This window comes from Penaeus chinensis, chromosome 33 (genome assembly GCF_019202785.1).
Source record: "Penaeus chinensis breed Huanghai No. 1 chromosome 33, ASM1920278v2, whole genome shotgun sequence".
Lineage (NCBI taxonomy): Eukaryota > Metazoa > Arthropoda > Malacostraca > Decapoda > Penaeidae > Penaeus > Penaeus chinensis.
In genome coordinates, this window is record NC_061851.1 from 10,843,642 (window position 1) to 10,858,235 (window position 14,594).

Here is a 14,594-nt window from a genome sequence, read left to right on the forward strand (position 1 = left end):
AGGGCAATTTGCTGGGGAGATAGAAACAGTTCCGGTGCAAGTATTGAGGGTTGGATGGGGTTCTGCAGTGATGGAGTTACCATATAGATCAGTTAGATTTGATAATGCTATAGCTTGGTTTTCAGATGTTACTGTGATGAGACGGGTTGGCTACGGAAAGAGACATTGCCTACTTGTTTTTGGAGACATTGCTGGAAGAGAAGGGTGTTATCAGAGTAAGGAGCTGTGGGAGGGATCACAAAAAATCGGTACCATTTGGCTGGGCTAAATAGAGTATTTAAGATTTTTGTAGAGATGGGGGTAGTAGAAGGACGGGGGTGTGTGGAAGAGGGAGTAGTGTTGAGGGAGGTAATGTTATGGGGAGGTGGACTATAAGGCTGTAAGGTAGTAATAAGGGAGGATGGGTAGTTGATGAAGAAGGTTGTGGGGGTAGAGGTGTTGATGTTGAGCATGTTGGGAGAGTAGAAATGTCTCCTGGGTGTTGAGTGTTGATTAGGGTGGATACTGTACTAGTAGGCATTGAAGTTGGGGTATTGGTTGTAGTGTTCAGAGCCGTGGTCAAAGGAGTGCCTGGGGTCAGGGAATCGGGAGAGTTTGAATTGGTGGGGCTATTTGATGAAGGCGCAAGCCTCATTGCCCCTAATAATGGTATAAACCCTTCATTGTTGGCCATGGTAAGCCTGGAGTATGTTGGGGAGAGAAACGGTCCACCCCTCAGGGTTCCCTTGTGGGGTAAGGGCTAGACAACTAAAGCAGGGAAATACCGTGCCCATGGCTCCCTCAGGCGGTTCAGGACTGGCACAAAGTCAGCCTTTATCCTTTCAGCTTGGCTCTCACACCTTAGGAAGTGGATAGTAGACAGGGTTTGTGAAGGGAAAGAAACGAAAAAGTAGGAGGGGAAAAAAAGACCACGCAAAATTAGTTGAATCGAGGGCTGAGTCCCAAGGTTGGGGAGTTCCCCAAAAGAATCTGAAACAGGTCAATAATAAAACCAATGAGAAAATATATTTTATTCTTTCATGAGTATTACAAAGATTTCGTTACAACACAAAAGACAATTTCTGGATGATTGCTCATCAAGTTTCTGTATATACTCTAGCTTTACGAAAGAACACCAACTGCTTATAGTCATAAGCATTATCATTCTTATACATACTTTGAAAAGGGAAATAGAGAAAATACAGGTAATCTGATCCATACTCATGCGCCACTTTTTATCACTTTTTTGTTTCTTTTTTTTTTATTTTCATTAAACTAAAATTTGAACATATATGTATACATGTATGCAAATGAATAAATACATGCATGTATACATAACTTGTTTTTTTTAGAGCACAATTACTACATTTCTAATAATGAAAGAGGTGAAATATATTCTGTAGTACAGTTAAATACCTCTCTGGAAGTCAACCGGGATAAAACTCCCTTCTTTACTGCTTTACAAATTATCCTGAGTAAATTCAAAAGGAAAAAGAAAATAAATTAATTATTAAATCCTTTCAGGTACATAAAAAAGTTCATTTTTTTTAATCATGTGGTATATCTCCAGCATGTAATTACTGCACTGTCATCAATCATAACTGTCAATAACTGAATTTCACTAATTACTTTTGCCCACAAGAATTTTAGGTTGCAAAAAAAAAACATTTCTTGGCATGTTTAAATAGTATATGGCACTTTTGTTCCTCATTCCTGACACAAGCAAATAATACAATTATAAATGTCCAACCATGTGGTAACCCTAAAGGCAACAATAGTAGAGAACATTTTGGCCGAAAAATTGGCACTTAATGAATTTAAATGAAATGTACAACAATTATTACATTACAGACATCAATTTTGTGGGCTAAGAAGCCTTATTATATTTCTCCATAACATGACTCTTTTATCAGTCTATGTAGTATAATAAGTGATCTCAATATCTTAATAATTATCAGTGCATACCTTCTTCTTGTGCCAGATCAGTTAGTTAGAAAGAAAGTGGTTTCAAAATAAAAAAATGTGTGTCAACCTTGACAATACTCTGATATGTGCTATCCTTTTTGAATAACCATACCAGTGGATTGCTATGTATACCCAATTTCATCTGCAGCATACTACTGTACCCTCTTCAATTTCTGAGTTAGCAAAAAGATTTTCATCTTTTTAAATTCCTCTTGAAACAACCTGTCGGTTTCCTTTTAAATAACATATTTTACCTTCTAACATTATAAAATACCTTTATCAAGGAAATGATACATAAGTAATTCCTTCCTATGACAGATGTATATCTCTTTGCCATGATCTTATAATCACATTTATCAGGATATCAGATAAATTTTCATGCAATACATTGTTATTTTTGTGATGTAAAACCTGTACTAGTATACAGGAATAAGTTCCGAGTAATCATAAAAATCTGATCATATTACCAAAGCAAACTACGTTAAATGGAACACCATCATTTGTTACATGAAAATAAACAAAATTCCAAGGCCATACCAGTATCCTCTTCAATTGCATATATAGTGATACAGTTTTCACACATGGCTAATTGATGTAAAGCTCATGCTACTGCTGTTATCTTCTGTACTATATACATTTCTTAAGTATACTTTAAATAGATTCCAGATTATATTCCAGTTGTAATAAGCTCACCCATTCCAGAAACCTCAAAACTTTATCCGTTTTCATGAAACTAATATACTAATAAAATGCCCTACCATCACTAGCCACTTAGATTCTTTCCCTTCTCATTTCTTGACACAAATTAAAATATGAAACTACTAGTCTGATGAATGACTTTATAAGAAGGTATCAACAATTCCCTTTGATTAAAACAGTACCTAACATTTAATCTTCTATGAATACCAATATCTATAAAAATGTCTAAAAGCAATGTTTCTATTGAAAAAGGTTTTAAAAGACATAAAGGCTTTAAATTATTACAAAAATCAAGTTTTAAGAAAATTACTTAATACCTCTCTAAAGCTTGTTCTGATTATCTGTCAAAATACCCATATGGCATTCTACGTGTTCAAAATCACTCTTCCTATTTTCAATAAGAAATTCCTAACTTCTTCTGTTTCTATACACAAATTGTGAGTTGATGAGGATACTAGCATGAATTATTTGCTTTTTAAAATGCAGAAGACATAATTTTTGTTTACCAATACAACAAAAACCTTTTGTATGATGGAACAACATTACATTTCTTTACTAAATACAACAAAAACAATTATAATTATCCCTTTAACCATGATGATATAACACTAACAATAATAACAACAACAGGATGAAATAAACTTCGTCTGAGAACAATTTTCCTTGATGAGAGAGGACAAGAGCTACAATTCTGAAGACAGTTGTGACAATGCTAACAAATTAAAGCTATACATAATACTACATTTATCACAGGATAATTTTCATTTTCCATATCTCTAAAGAAGCAAAAGAGATTATACACATTTATCTGTATCTAATCCCTTGATTTCTTAAAGAAGAACAGCACTGCTGCTGATGTTATACACAACTTTATTAGAATATTATGCAAGCTCTAAATTCAATATTGTTTTAGGCAAAACTGGAGGTACCAAGATATCATAACGAAGTTACCATCTGTATGTGAATTTTTTTTTTGGCAATGATTTTATCAAATTTAAGCTATTCTAAAACTCTAAAAAATACACATCCATCACTCAGGCTGAACATTCAAAGAGACAATGAATTTCAATCCAAGATAATCAAACAAAGAATGCTTGAAAAATAAATTTAGACTTCATACAATTTTTTAATGACTGAAAAATTACTATATGGTAATATAGCTGATTTCTAATATATAAAGTGCAACTGGCCTGTCCTTGATAATCAGGCTAGTTGCACAGCTAGTTTTCTCAATATAATACAGATAGCACTTCTGTTGATTTCAAAATGCATACTAATGATTATCAGATATTTTCACTATAGGCTACTGTTGTATAACTCCAAAATAATTAAAGGAAAAGAAATTGTAAATATGTGTATATGAAGAGCATTAACTTTAACTTCACAAAATTCAAACTATAATAAAGATATGCTTAGAAAATTTAAGGAAAAATGACTAAATTCTACACAACATAACATATAACGTTACAAAAGTAACAGAACTGACTATAGTTTTATATCTCACATCAAACCAGTGAGATAAGTCCTAACTACATCATTCAAATATTGTATTTGCTAAGAATGTAAAATAAGATTAAACACAGAAAAACTTCAAATAATATTAACAAAAATACCCATTCTTATGTAGACAAAAGCAAGAACGACATGCTGGATGTTGTCCCTCTGTAATCCCAAAAGGGCTGTTTTTAATTATGGCATTTGTTTAATCAACCACAATAAGAGAATAATTACCTCTTGGCTCAAAAAAATAATCTAACCATTTACATGGCATCCCTATGATAATATCTCATACCTATTTCTTCTTTCCTGAAGTACAAGAAATATGCCCATTACTCTGTAAAAACTCTATTCTGCTTTTTCACAGGCACTTGTCACTTTTCTGAACCCAAATAGTGAACAGTTCTCTACTGGAGATTATGATATTAGCACCATGTATTATATTAGCCAGCCACTGTATGTGATGATGAGTGAGAGTTACAATCATTGTTTAGTAATATTTGAATCATGAGAAATCATGGTTTTTGCTACTGATGGGCTGATTTTTTTTCAACACGGAAATATTTTCTTAACAACTAAAGCAAATAATTACAGATAAAACATAATATCTACAAGAACTTACTAATCAGCAAAAGGAAACATAATTCTACCTATAAATTTTCATCAAAATAATTTAAAACATTTCTGGTATCAGACATTTGGACTGCAAAATATTGGCACTATCGTTGAGAAACAAATTATATGCAACCTCTGAAGATGATGAAATAGTATGCTTTAATACATACAAGGTACTGATTACCGAGACACTGATTACAGAACAGGATTTACTGAGAGAAGAACCTTTGCAAGAAGCACCCACTTGAGAATGTAAAATCCAGCTTATTTCTACCTAATACCAAGGGAACCATGTCTACCCATCATGGCACCATATGTTGAGTTACAACCAAGGACAACACTGAAAGAACACAGATTCCTCACATACAAATCTCACTGAATGGTAAGATTTATACTGATTATCATACACTCCCAGTCTACATTGAGCAAACATGTCATGATATGAAACTCAATGTAACTCATACCAAGTTAGCAAACCTGGTACATATGTATTTTTATCACGTCCTGGTGAAACTTCATGATTTCACCGAAGATCACAAATGGGCAATGACTGATCTTTCTTCCTTACCATATTACCATTGTGACCAACACCCATCAATCCTACCCTATCAGAAGGCACTGGAGGTAACACATGACATCAAAATACCTCTCCAATGGTCATCACCTAATGATAAAAAGCATAATAAATATTGTTGCACCCTCCTGTATAATATGCTAAATATTAATTTTGCCATTGCTGAAGGCAAATCTGCAGTATGTGATAATCACCGTCTAACAAAATAATTCTCACATCATTACCCTTTTTTCCACATTGAACACCTGCTGTTATTTCTGCAAAATTGGTAAGTCTAACACATGCATAACACTAAGATACCATCAGAGTTGGAGGGAGCACAGTATGGCAACATGTCTGGACGTGACAAGACAAGACTGCATGCCTTAGAAGAAGCCTCCTTCACAAAAAGAATCAATAACAAAAAAAAAGACTTCTTGAAGCTTGTCTAAGAGCACACATACTGCCTGACAAACATTTTACTTCTAAATTCTGATGGCAAGTCCACCATGGCTTCCCTTCCCTCAGGTGGCACAGAGAACTGACTGCAAGTCCTCAGGTAGTGATTTGAAGAGGGTCTGTAAGTTGGCATTGAGTTTATCCCTTGTATGTTGGCTTACATGGAGTGTGTCTGCTGTTGTCAGTTTGGACCTTAAGCGCAAGACCATGTCAACCACTTCCACTTCACTACGACTGCATGCCCATCCACTTAAATCCTGCAAAGGGAATGCCACATGAATAATGATTCTGAAAATTAAATGGTTTTCAATACTAGTACACACATGTATTCATACACATGAATAAGTAAATGTACATATTTTAAATAGGTAGACTAGACTGACAAGTGAAGTAATTAAGTAGACTGGTAAATTGGCAATTAGATAAATCGACATGAAAGTAGATAAGCTGAGAGATGGAGAAACACATAAGTAAGAAAAATGGTAGACAAGGAGGGGGAGAGAAGTAAGGTAAGTAGGTAGTGAGAGAGTGAGAGAGTGAGAGAGTGAGAGAGTGAGAGAGTGAGAGGGAGAGGGAGAGGGAGAGGAAGGGAGGGAGGGAGGGAGAGCGAGCGAGCGAGCGAGCGAACGAGCGAGAGAGAGAGAGAGAGAGAGAGAGAGAGAGAGAGAGAGAGAGAGAGAGAGAGAGAGAGAGAGAGAGAGAGAGAGAGAGAGAGAGAGAGAGAGAGAGAGGGGGGGGGGAGAGGGAAAGAGAGGGGGGGAGAGGGAAAGAGAGGGAAAGAGAGAGAGAAGGGAGAGAGAAAGGGAGATAGAAGGGAGAGAGAAAGGGAGAGAGAAAGAGAGAGAGGGAGGGGGGAGGGAGGTAGAGTGCAAAAAAATCGAACTAAAATTAATTTGGGTATTTTCTTAATTTTCTTAAAGGTAAAAAGTTCTTCCACCTTTCAAAAAGTAGAACTCTTTTATTCAATACTATAAATGTTTCAAGCCTTTAAAAAGTAAATATCCATAACACTTAAAACAATTCAAAGAAGTACTTGATAGTGAAGTACTTAATATAATACCAATATCAAAAACATCAAATCTATAGGCATTACTTACAGCATCACTGAGAGCTTGGAGATGGAGTTTCGAGAGTTTGTCTGACACTTCCTCGTAGCGAGCATTGAACCACACCGAGAAATTGATGGAGCGGAAGAATCGTCGGTAGAGACCTTCCCAGTCTCCACGGATTCCAGTTGTCAATTGTGGCCCATACAGCTCAAGTGTGGCCAGGAAGTCATCTGGGTTAAAGGGTCGCAAACTGGGTATTGCCTGTGAGAAAATGGGGGAAAAAACGGAATCTTTATACTTCTCCACTCTCGGTTAGAAGGGAAAGTATACTGTCTTTTCTGTATACATACCATGAATGTACCAAGTGACAGCCAAGAGAACTCAGTGTCGGGAGAAATATGTATCTATCATATCACATACTTAGTATTTCCTATTTTGGGAAGACCTATTGCCCTCCTTCATTCCGTTTAGATACAATATACACTGATTAACCTTACCTTGTATGGTGAAATGTTTTTCTGAAGTGGCATCAGGGAAGCTACATATCTTTCCAATGGAATCATGAAGGACTGTGTTAACTCTAAAAGATGTCGTCTGAGGAGTGCGCTCTGTACCTCTACTGGTCGTCCTGTCTGCACACCCTTCAGTAATCGCTTTACTAAACCCTAGAGAAACAGGTCACAAAAATGATCTTTGAGTTATTTTATAGTCAGCACATGACTGAGTTTATCTGTCATCTAAAAAGAATAACATTTGAGCACAAAAACAAGATTACTGCTCACCTTGTCAGCCTGTAAGTGAGGTCGGTACTTCGTGTACACACCAGGTTTCTGTTCAACTGTTTTGAGAGCTGAAGCTTTCTTTAATTTATGCTTCTGTGTACTTGGGGATCCTGAAAGAGAGACATTTAATTCTTTAAAAATCATACTACTTTGAAATGCTATTTTAGAATACAAATCTAACTGTTGGTTATCAATGACCCTTTTCTCTTCCTTTCTCTTAAAAAACTAACTAACTCTCTTTCTCTCTCTTAACTCCTGTGTCTATAAGCATCATCACATTGCTGAATCTTTAACAACCAATGTTATCCAATTTTTTCACACATCAAGTTCAATAATAATAATAATAATAATAATAATAATAATAATAATAATAATAATAATTTAAAAAAAACAAAAAACAGAAGTAATGAAAATTATGTACTATTTATCATAGCAACTAACAACACAGATTTCTCTCCATAATACCTACCAGTGTTATCCCCAATCCTGATGATGTGTGGCCAGTGCTGGAGTGTCTTGGCAAAGAAGGGATTGGTCACTCCAAGGATCACATTAGGAGGAGCAGAAGTACGAGTTGTGTACTCCTTGAACTCTGAGTCATGGATGGTAAAGAATGGTCGGTAGTCTCCGCTATACTTGAGTGGAGCAATAAGGCTGAAAAGAAAAAAATGTATTACATATATTGCAGACGGATAGACATACAGACATACATACATACATACAGACAGACAGAGAGAAAGAGAGAGAGAGAGAGAGAGAGAGAGAGAGAGAGAGAGAGAGAGAGAGAGAGAGAGAGAGAGAGAGAGAGAGAGAGAGAGAGAGAGAGAGAGAGAGAGAGACAGAGACAGAGACAGAGACAGAGACAGAGACAGAGACAGACACAGACAAAGAGACACAGAGACACAGAGACACAGAGACACAGAGACACAGAGACACAGAGACACAGAGACACAGAGACACAGAGACACAGAGACACAGAGACACACACACACAGAGAGACAGACACACACACACACACACACACACACACACACACACACACACACACACACACACACACACACACACACACATACACACACACATACACATACACATACACACACACACACACACACACACACACACACACACACACACACACACACACACACACACACACACACACACACACAGAGGCCTATGTATCTATGTAGCAAATGCATACTCTTGTCTTGACACATGCAATAATATTACTTATGTGATTATACATATCTAATATCAAGACATTAATATGTGATATGTAACTTCTTAGGGATTACATCTGAAACATTTGATTTTTTTATAAAACATCTTAAAAATTGATATATAAAAGCTATTGCTGGTACCCATAGTGACATCTCAATCTTAAATAATCACCTGTATGCATTCATAAATACCCATACTGTATTTACCATACTAGTGACCCATACAAAATTTATGCGCACCATAAGTCCATTTTCATCACCATAATCACCCACGTAGAATTATGCTGCTTACCACAGCTTTTCTACATCAAGCCACTAGAATGGGAAGTAACCAAAGGACATAAGCACTATACAGTTCTCTTTCTAATATGACACATTTACCAACAAAGACAATCATCTAAGTAAATAAGTCCTTTGTCAAAACTAGCTACATATTACCCTAACTACAATAACACTCTAATTACCTGACTAGGGTTTGCACCATATTGGCAGCAGTGGTCGGTGATGTCGCCATCACCACCAGAGGTTCAGCAGTGATCACCAATTCCCATAAAAGGTTCAGGTGAGGCAGCACCGGAGCTAAAACTCTGAAAGCCTGGATATGGATTTTTAAAAATTAATTTCTAAAATAAAATACATTTCAAGAGTGCAAAAACATGAACAAAAAAGGACATTCCAACAATAAAACATAAATGAGACCTAACATAAATAAAGAGAAATATAAAGACAAGTAAAATACCTCTGTCTCATGCGGAGATGGCACCATGATTGTCAAAGGTCCAGGAGATGTGTGGGGAGGGGATGGTGGTGTTAGCGTGGAAGCACCCGGTTTGTCCTGCCGACTTGGAATTCGAACCTGTGAGATTGGTGAAGGAGCACTTTTTAATTACCAGTCCTCATTCTGTGAAATCTTATATTAATTGCACAGTCAGTCTACTCAATACTATGAAAGCAAGATACATTAATATCTTAATACTATGAAAGGAAGAGACATTGGATAATACAACTAAATGACTAAAGATTAGGATTAAAAACACTAGTCCTTTACAACAGCACATTTTCATTTGCATCTTACTTCAGCTACAGGATTTACATACTTATTACTCTTGAGAATTGAGCAACATCTTACCTGTATCAGAGTTCCAAGCAGAGGAAGACTAAGGGTGACACCTGGTGTTGGCAGAGGCCATTGGTCGAGGTGGTGGCAAGCAGCTTCTAGGCTGGCTTCTCCAGTATCAAAATATTCTGGTGCCATCAAGTCTAGCACACTTGTGAAGAGCGACACCAGTGGCAGGTGGGAAAGTAATACCACACTCTTTTGAAAAAGAAGTACAGAGAGTTTAGAAAATTCATGATTAAAAGTATTAATTCTGTTTTATGCAAACCAGTTTTGAAACAAAACTGTATATATTGTATATACAGATTCAATTACAATACTAGAATAAATCCCTTATTATCTGTATGCTTGCCCATGCATAAACTTATCTTATGTATTAAATATTTATCAGTATACCTAGTCACAATTGTTCTCAAAAAATATATTTCAATACACAAAGTTCTTTAGCAGTTCATACTTCTAGAATATTAACAGCACTATTCATGTGTAATATATCCCATTATTACCAATAATTCTAGACATTTGATGAGAAGCAAAAAGTGAAGTGCAATCATCATTACTTCCCAAATGTTTTCACAACCAGTATCAAAATTAACATGTAAATGCACTTACAATTTTTTTTCATTTTTCCACTGACAGCAATTGTTTTCAGACCTAAACTATTACCTTCTGAAAATATCCTCTCCTGAGTGTGCGGTCCTTGACTTGCCGGAAGTACACATAGCCATAGAGGTAGCCATCATCAGTCTGCAAAAGAGGGAATGAAGCTTGTAAGATATCTCTTTTAAGAAGTGATTTGTATTTTTATGAACTTTTATTAAAAATAGATAAACTCCTCCTTTAATTGATTGATCAAAATCATTCATAACAAAAGTAGGTGAATGTGATTAACAACATCCAGATCTACTAAAAATATTTCATAAGACAAAAACGATTTCAAACAGTGAAAAAAAAAAAAAAAAATACCAAGAGAGCACAAATCTTCCCTGTTTTAATGAACTTAGAAACATATTTACTCTTCCTCTGAATTCTACTTGACAAAATCTACACATTCTTCCTTGAATTCTGCCTCACAAATCTACTAATCCCTGAATTCTACTTTACAAATCAACTTATTCTTCCCCCAATTTCTCTGTAAGAAATCTTCTTCTTCCCTGAACTCTCCTTAGTCCAATGGCCAAGAATAACATGATTACATGACATGTTCACTGTAATCTTAGCTTTTTATTTGTATTAACATAGTGATGGTTCCAAAAGTGCTTAGTCACCATGGAGCCAATTACTGTTCCTTCATATTACACCTGATTACACTTTTCCTTGATTTCCAGATTTTTATATCATTCTAGTATTCTTAGTTATTAGTATTTTCAAAGCATTGCAATAATCATTTTGTCAATAACAATAATGACAATATCTATACTAACAGCACAAAAAAAAGAAAAAAAAAATTAACAAATGGTAGTATCAGGTGTAGTCACTAGGGCCTACCTGTTGACTCCTTAGTGGATGAGCACTTTGAAGAGCCATCTGTGCAACAAATTTGCGACATGGCCACTGGGTTAAAAAATGTACTTATTTCTTTCCTAATAACTGCTTCTACAATTTATTTCTTCCCCTGTATTCTACTTCTTCCCTTGACTTTTCAATTAATCTAGCCTCACCTACTTTCAGTGTACCTAAAAATTCAATGAGAACCTGCCTTCACCAACTTTGATATACCTCAAATATTTGACTAAACCTAGCTCTCTAGACCTGCTCATAATCTTCCCCCAGCAATACATACCCAAACCATCCATTCTATACTACAAACCTAAAAATGTTCGTAATCTACTGTTAATCTACATCTAATCAACCTGTCACTGGGTCATAGGCAACCCACACAAATTTCCATCACATTTCTTAAATTATTTTTTGCACATGGTGAAAAAAAGAAAATAATAAACTTTTCTTTCTTTTCTTTCCTTTTCCTTTTTACCTGCATACCCTACTCTGTTAGTCGGAGGTAAATAACAAACAAGCGCGACCTAAGATGACCTCGCAAGAAATAAGCAAAAGTACCTGTATGCTCGTCGGACACGTGGCATTGTACTGATGAATGGCCGGGCGGGTGTGCAAGGGATTCGACTGCGGGCACTGGCGGATGCGAAAGTGGAACTGGACATTCCCCATCAGGCCGGAGTTACTGTCGGGGAAAGCCAGGTAGCAGATGTTGGTCCGTTCGCGCTCTGTAAGCTCGCGGTCGCCAGGATAAATCATCTGGAAGAGAAGAAAGGATTTTGAGAACACGGGTCATAGCGCACAAAATATTGGATGGCAACACTTCAAATTGCTATTGCGAACGAGTTGATGTTGCGTGTGTGAGAGTACTTACACTCGTCTCATTCAGTCGTCACCTGTCGATTCACTTCAGTTCTGTAAGTCGCTCTTACGTTATCATCTATCAGTTAACTTGTCTTTCTTCCTCCATGTCTATCACTTTCCTTTGTCCTTTTTTTTCTTTTTCAGGTCACACACACAACAAGCAAGACATTTCTCTCTTTCCTAAAACAAATCATATGCACTGTTTACTTTGCATTACCATTCGACTTTCAACTCCTTAGGTAAAGAAGATAAAACATATTGTACAAACATATATTTCTTTACGTCAGAGCCCTCGGAGTGCAATGGGTGGGGCGGGGAGAGAAACGAAGCACTTGTGGGATAATGCTCTACGCCGCATTAGTGCAATGACGCAATCGCACCGCATGCGGAAGGTAAACAACAATGTCCTTTCTGCCTTGCGAGTCTCACACACGTCTACAGATACCTACATACAAACATACAAACATACAAACAAAAAACAAACAAACAAACAAACAAACACACACACACACAATCCCTCCCCCGCTTCTTTCATTCTTCAGAACAGCCTTCGCCTACTCAACACCTGTGCTCCTGAAGCCCTGAATGTCAGCAGGTGTGTGACGTCAATGCCCTCGCTCTTTATGTGGCACCTCGAGACTCACGTGTACGGACTGCTGCTATAATGCCCTTCCCCTTCCTTGTACGAAGGTGAAGGAGTGGGCGGAGGTGGTGGGGGAGTGGGTGGGTAGCTGTGTGTGTGTGTGTGTGTATGTGTGTGTGTGTATGTGTGTGTGTGTATGTGTGTGTGTGTGTGTGTATGTGTGTGTGTGTATGTGTGTGTGTGTGTGTGTATGTGTGTGTGTGTGTGTGTGTGCGCGCGCGCGCTCGTGTACGTGTGGTGCGTGTGTACGTGTGGTGCGTGTGCGTGCGTGTGCGTGCGCGTACGTGTGGTGCGTGTGCGTGTACGTGTGGTGCGTGTGCGTGTACGTGTGGTGCGTGTGCGTGTACGTGTGGTACGTGTACGTGTGGTGCGTGTGCGTGTACGTGTGGTGCGTGTGCGTGTGCGTGTACGTGTGGTGCGTGTGCGTGTACGTATGGTGCGTGTGCGTGTGCGTGTGGTGCGTGTGCGTGTGCGTGTGGTGCGTGTGCGTGTGCGTGTGGTGCGTGTGCGTGTACGTGTGGTGCGTGTACGTGTGGTGCGTGTACGTGTGGTGCGTGTACGTGTGGTGCGTGTACGTGGGTGCGTGTACGTGTGGTGCGTGTACGTGTGGTGCGTGTGCGTGTGGTGCGTGTGGTGCGTGTGCGTGTGGTGCGTGTACGTGTGGTGCGTGTGGTGCGTGTGCGTGTGGTACGTGTACGTGTGGTACGTGTACGTGTGGTACGTGTACGTGTGGTACGTGTACGTGTGGTGCGTGTGCGTGTGGTACGTGTACGTGTGGTGCGTGTGCGTGTGGTGCGTGTGCGTGTGGTGCGTGTGCGTGTGGTACGTGTACGTGTGGTACGTGTACGTGTGGTGCGTGTGCGTGTGGTGCGTGTGCTGTTTCTTTTGGAAATTTCCTCTCTTACTTCTAGATAAAAATGTGACATAGGAAGGTACAACTTATAACATGAGAAAAAGCGTTGTTGGAAGTATGTTCCCTGGCCGAGTTAGCAGCCACTTCAGCCACTAGAATAATATATAATCGCCAGAGAGAAATGACACTGTTTCCTTACCTAGTCGGTAAAAAAAAATAATTCATCTCCTATTCCATCCGTGGAAATGCACATCAATGACATACAGCCTATACAAATAAACTTACGTTAACAGTAAATCACCGGCTCGAAAACAAGAAGAGAATGATGAAAAACGGTACATGAGAACCTAAGAAAAAGCTGCATCTGTAGTTCCCAGACAACGAAGGTCGTCCACTCTGATTCTCCCACCGCCCATCCCAGGCTCCCTCCCGCCTTCCCTCACCACCACCCTCGACTTCCCTTCCCCTTCCCGCCCTTCACCCTCCGCTCTCCTCCCAACCCCTACCCTCTACCCAACACCCTCTACCCCCTTCTCCCTTCCCCCCTCGCCCTCCGCTCTCCTCCTACCCTCTACCCTCCACTCCTTCCTCCCCTCTCATCACCACCTCCCCTAGCCAGCCTCTCGCCAACTCCCCTTATACACCCCTTTTCACCCTACTCATACCCGGAATCTGCACGGACGCAATCGACCGCCAGATCCCCACCCAGCAGGACCCTGGAACGCGCACATCGTTTCCCTCCGACCCGACGCCCCTATCGAGACCTCGGAGACATGGTTCGTAGCCTCGTTGGCGA

General features: G+C 38.7%; 1 protein-coding gene across 2 annotated transcripts in view; it reads right to left on the reverse strand.

Moving 5' to 3' along the window:
• Positions 1 to 995: 995 nt before the first annotated feature.
• The window catches only part of LOC125042952 (protein DENND6B-like), a 58,995-nt gene continuing 45,396 nt past the window's right edge, over positions 996 to 14,594 (reverse strand). The window contains exons 1-11 of one of the 2 annotated variants that reach the window (XM_047638788.1): positions 12,313 to 12,737; positions 12,000 to 12,197; positions 10,608 to 10,688; positions 9,954 to 10,139; positions 9,564 to 9,680; positions 9,289 to 9,419; positions 8,068 to 8,252; positions 7,599 to 7,708; positions 7,314 to 7,481; positions 6,865 to 7,077; positions 996 to 6,024 (exon numbers count right to left, since the gene is read on the reverse strand). In XM_047638788.1, the coding sequence (XP_047494744.1) occupies positions 5,833 to 6,024; positions 6,865 to 7,077; positions 7,314 to 7,481; positions 7,599 to 7,708; positions 8,068 to 8,252; positions 9,289 to 9,419; positions 9,564 to 9,680; positions 9,954 to 10,139; positions 10,608 to 10,688; positions 12,000 to 12,197 (1,581 nt within the window). In that variant the 5' untranslated portion in view covers positions 12,313 to 12,737 and the 3' untranslated portion in view covers positions 996 to 5,832. Of the gene's footprint in view, positions 6,025 to 6,864; positions 7,078 to 7,313; positions 7,482 to 7,598; positions 7,709 to 8,067; positions 8,253 to 9,288; positions 9,420 to 9,563; positions 9,681 to 9,953; positions 10,140 to 10,607; positions 10,689 to 11,999; positions 12,198 to 12,312; positions 12,738 to 14,594 lie in introns of those variants that run through there. The other variant, XM_047638787.1, reaches the window with a different exon arrangement.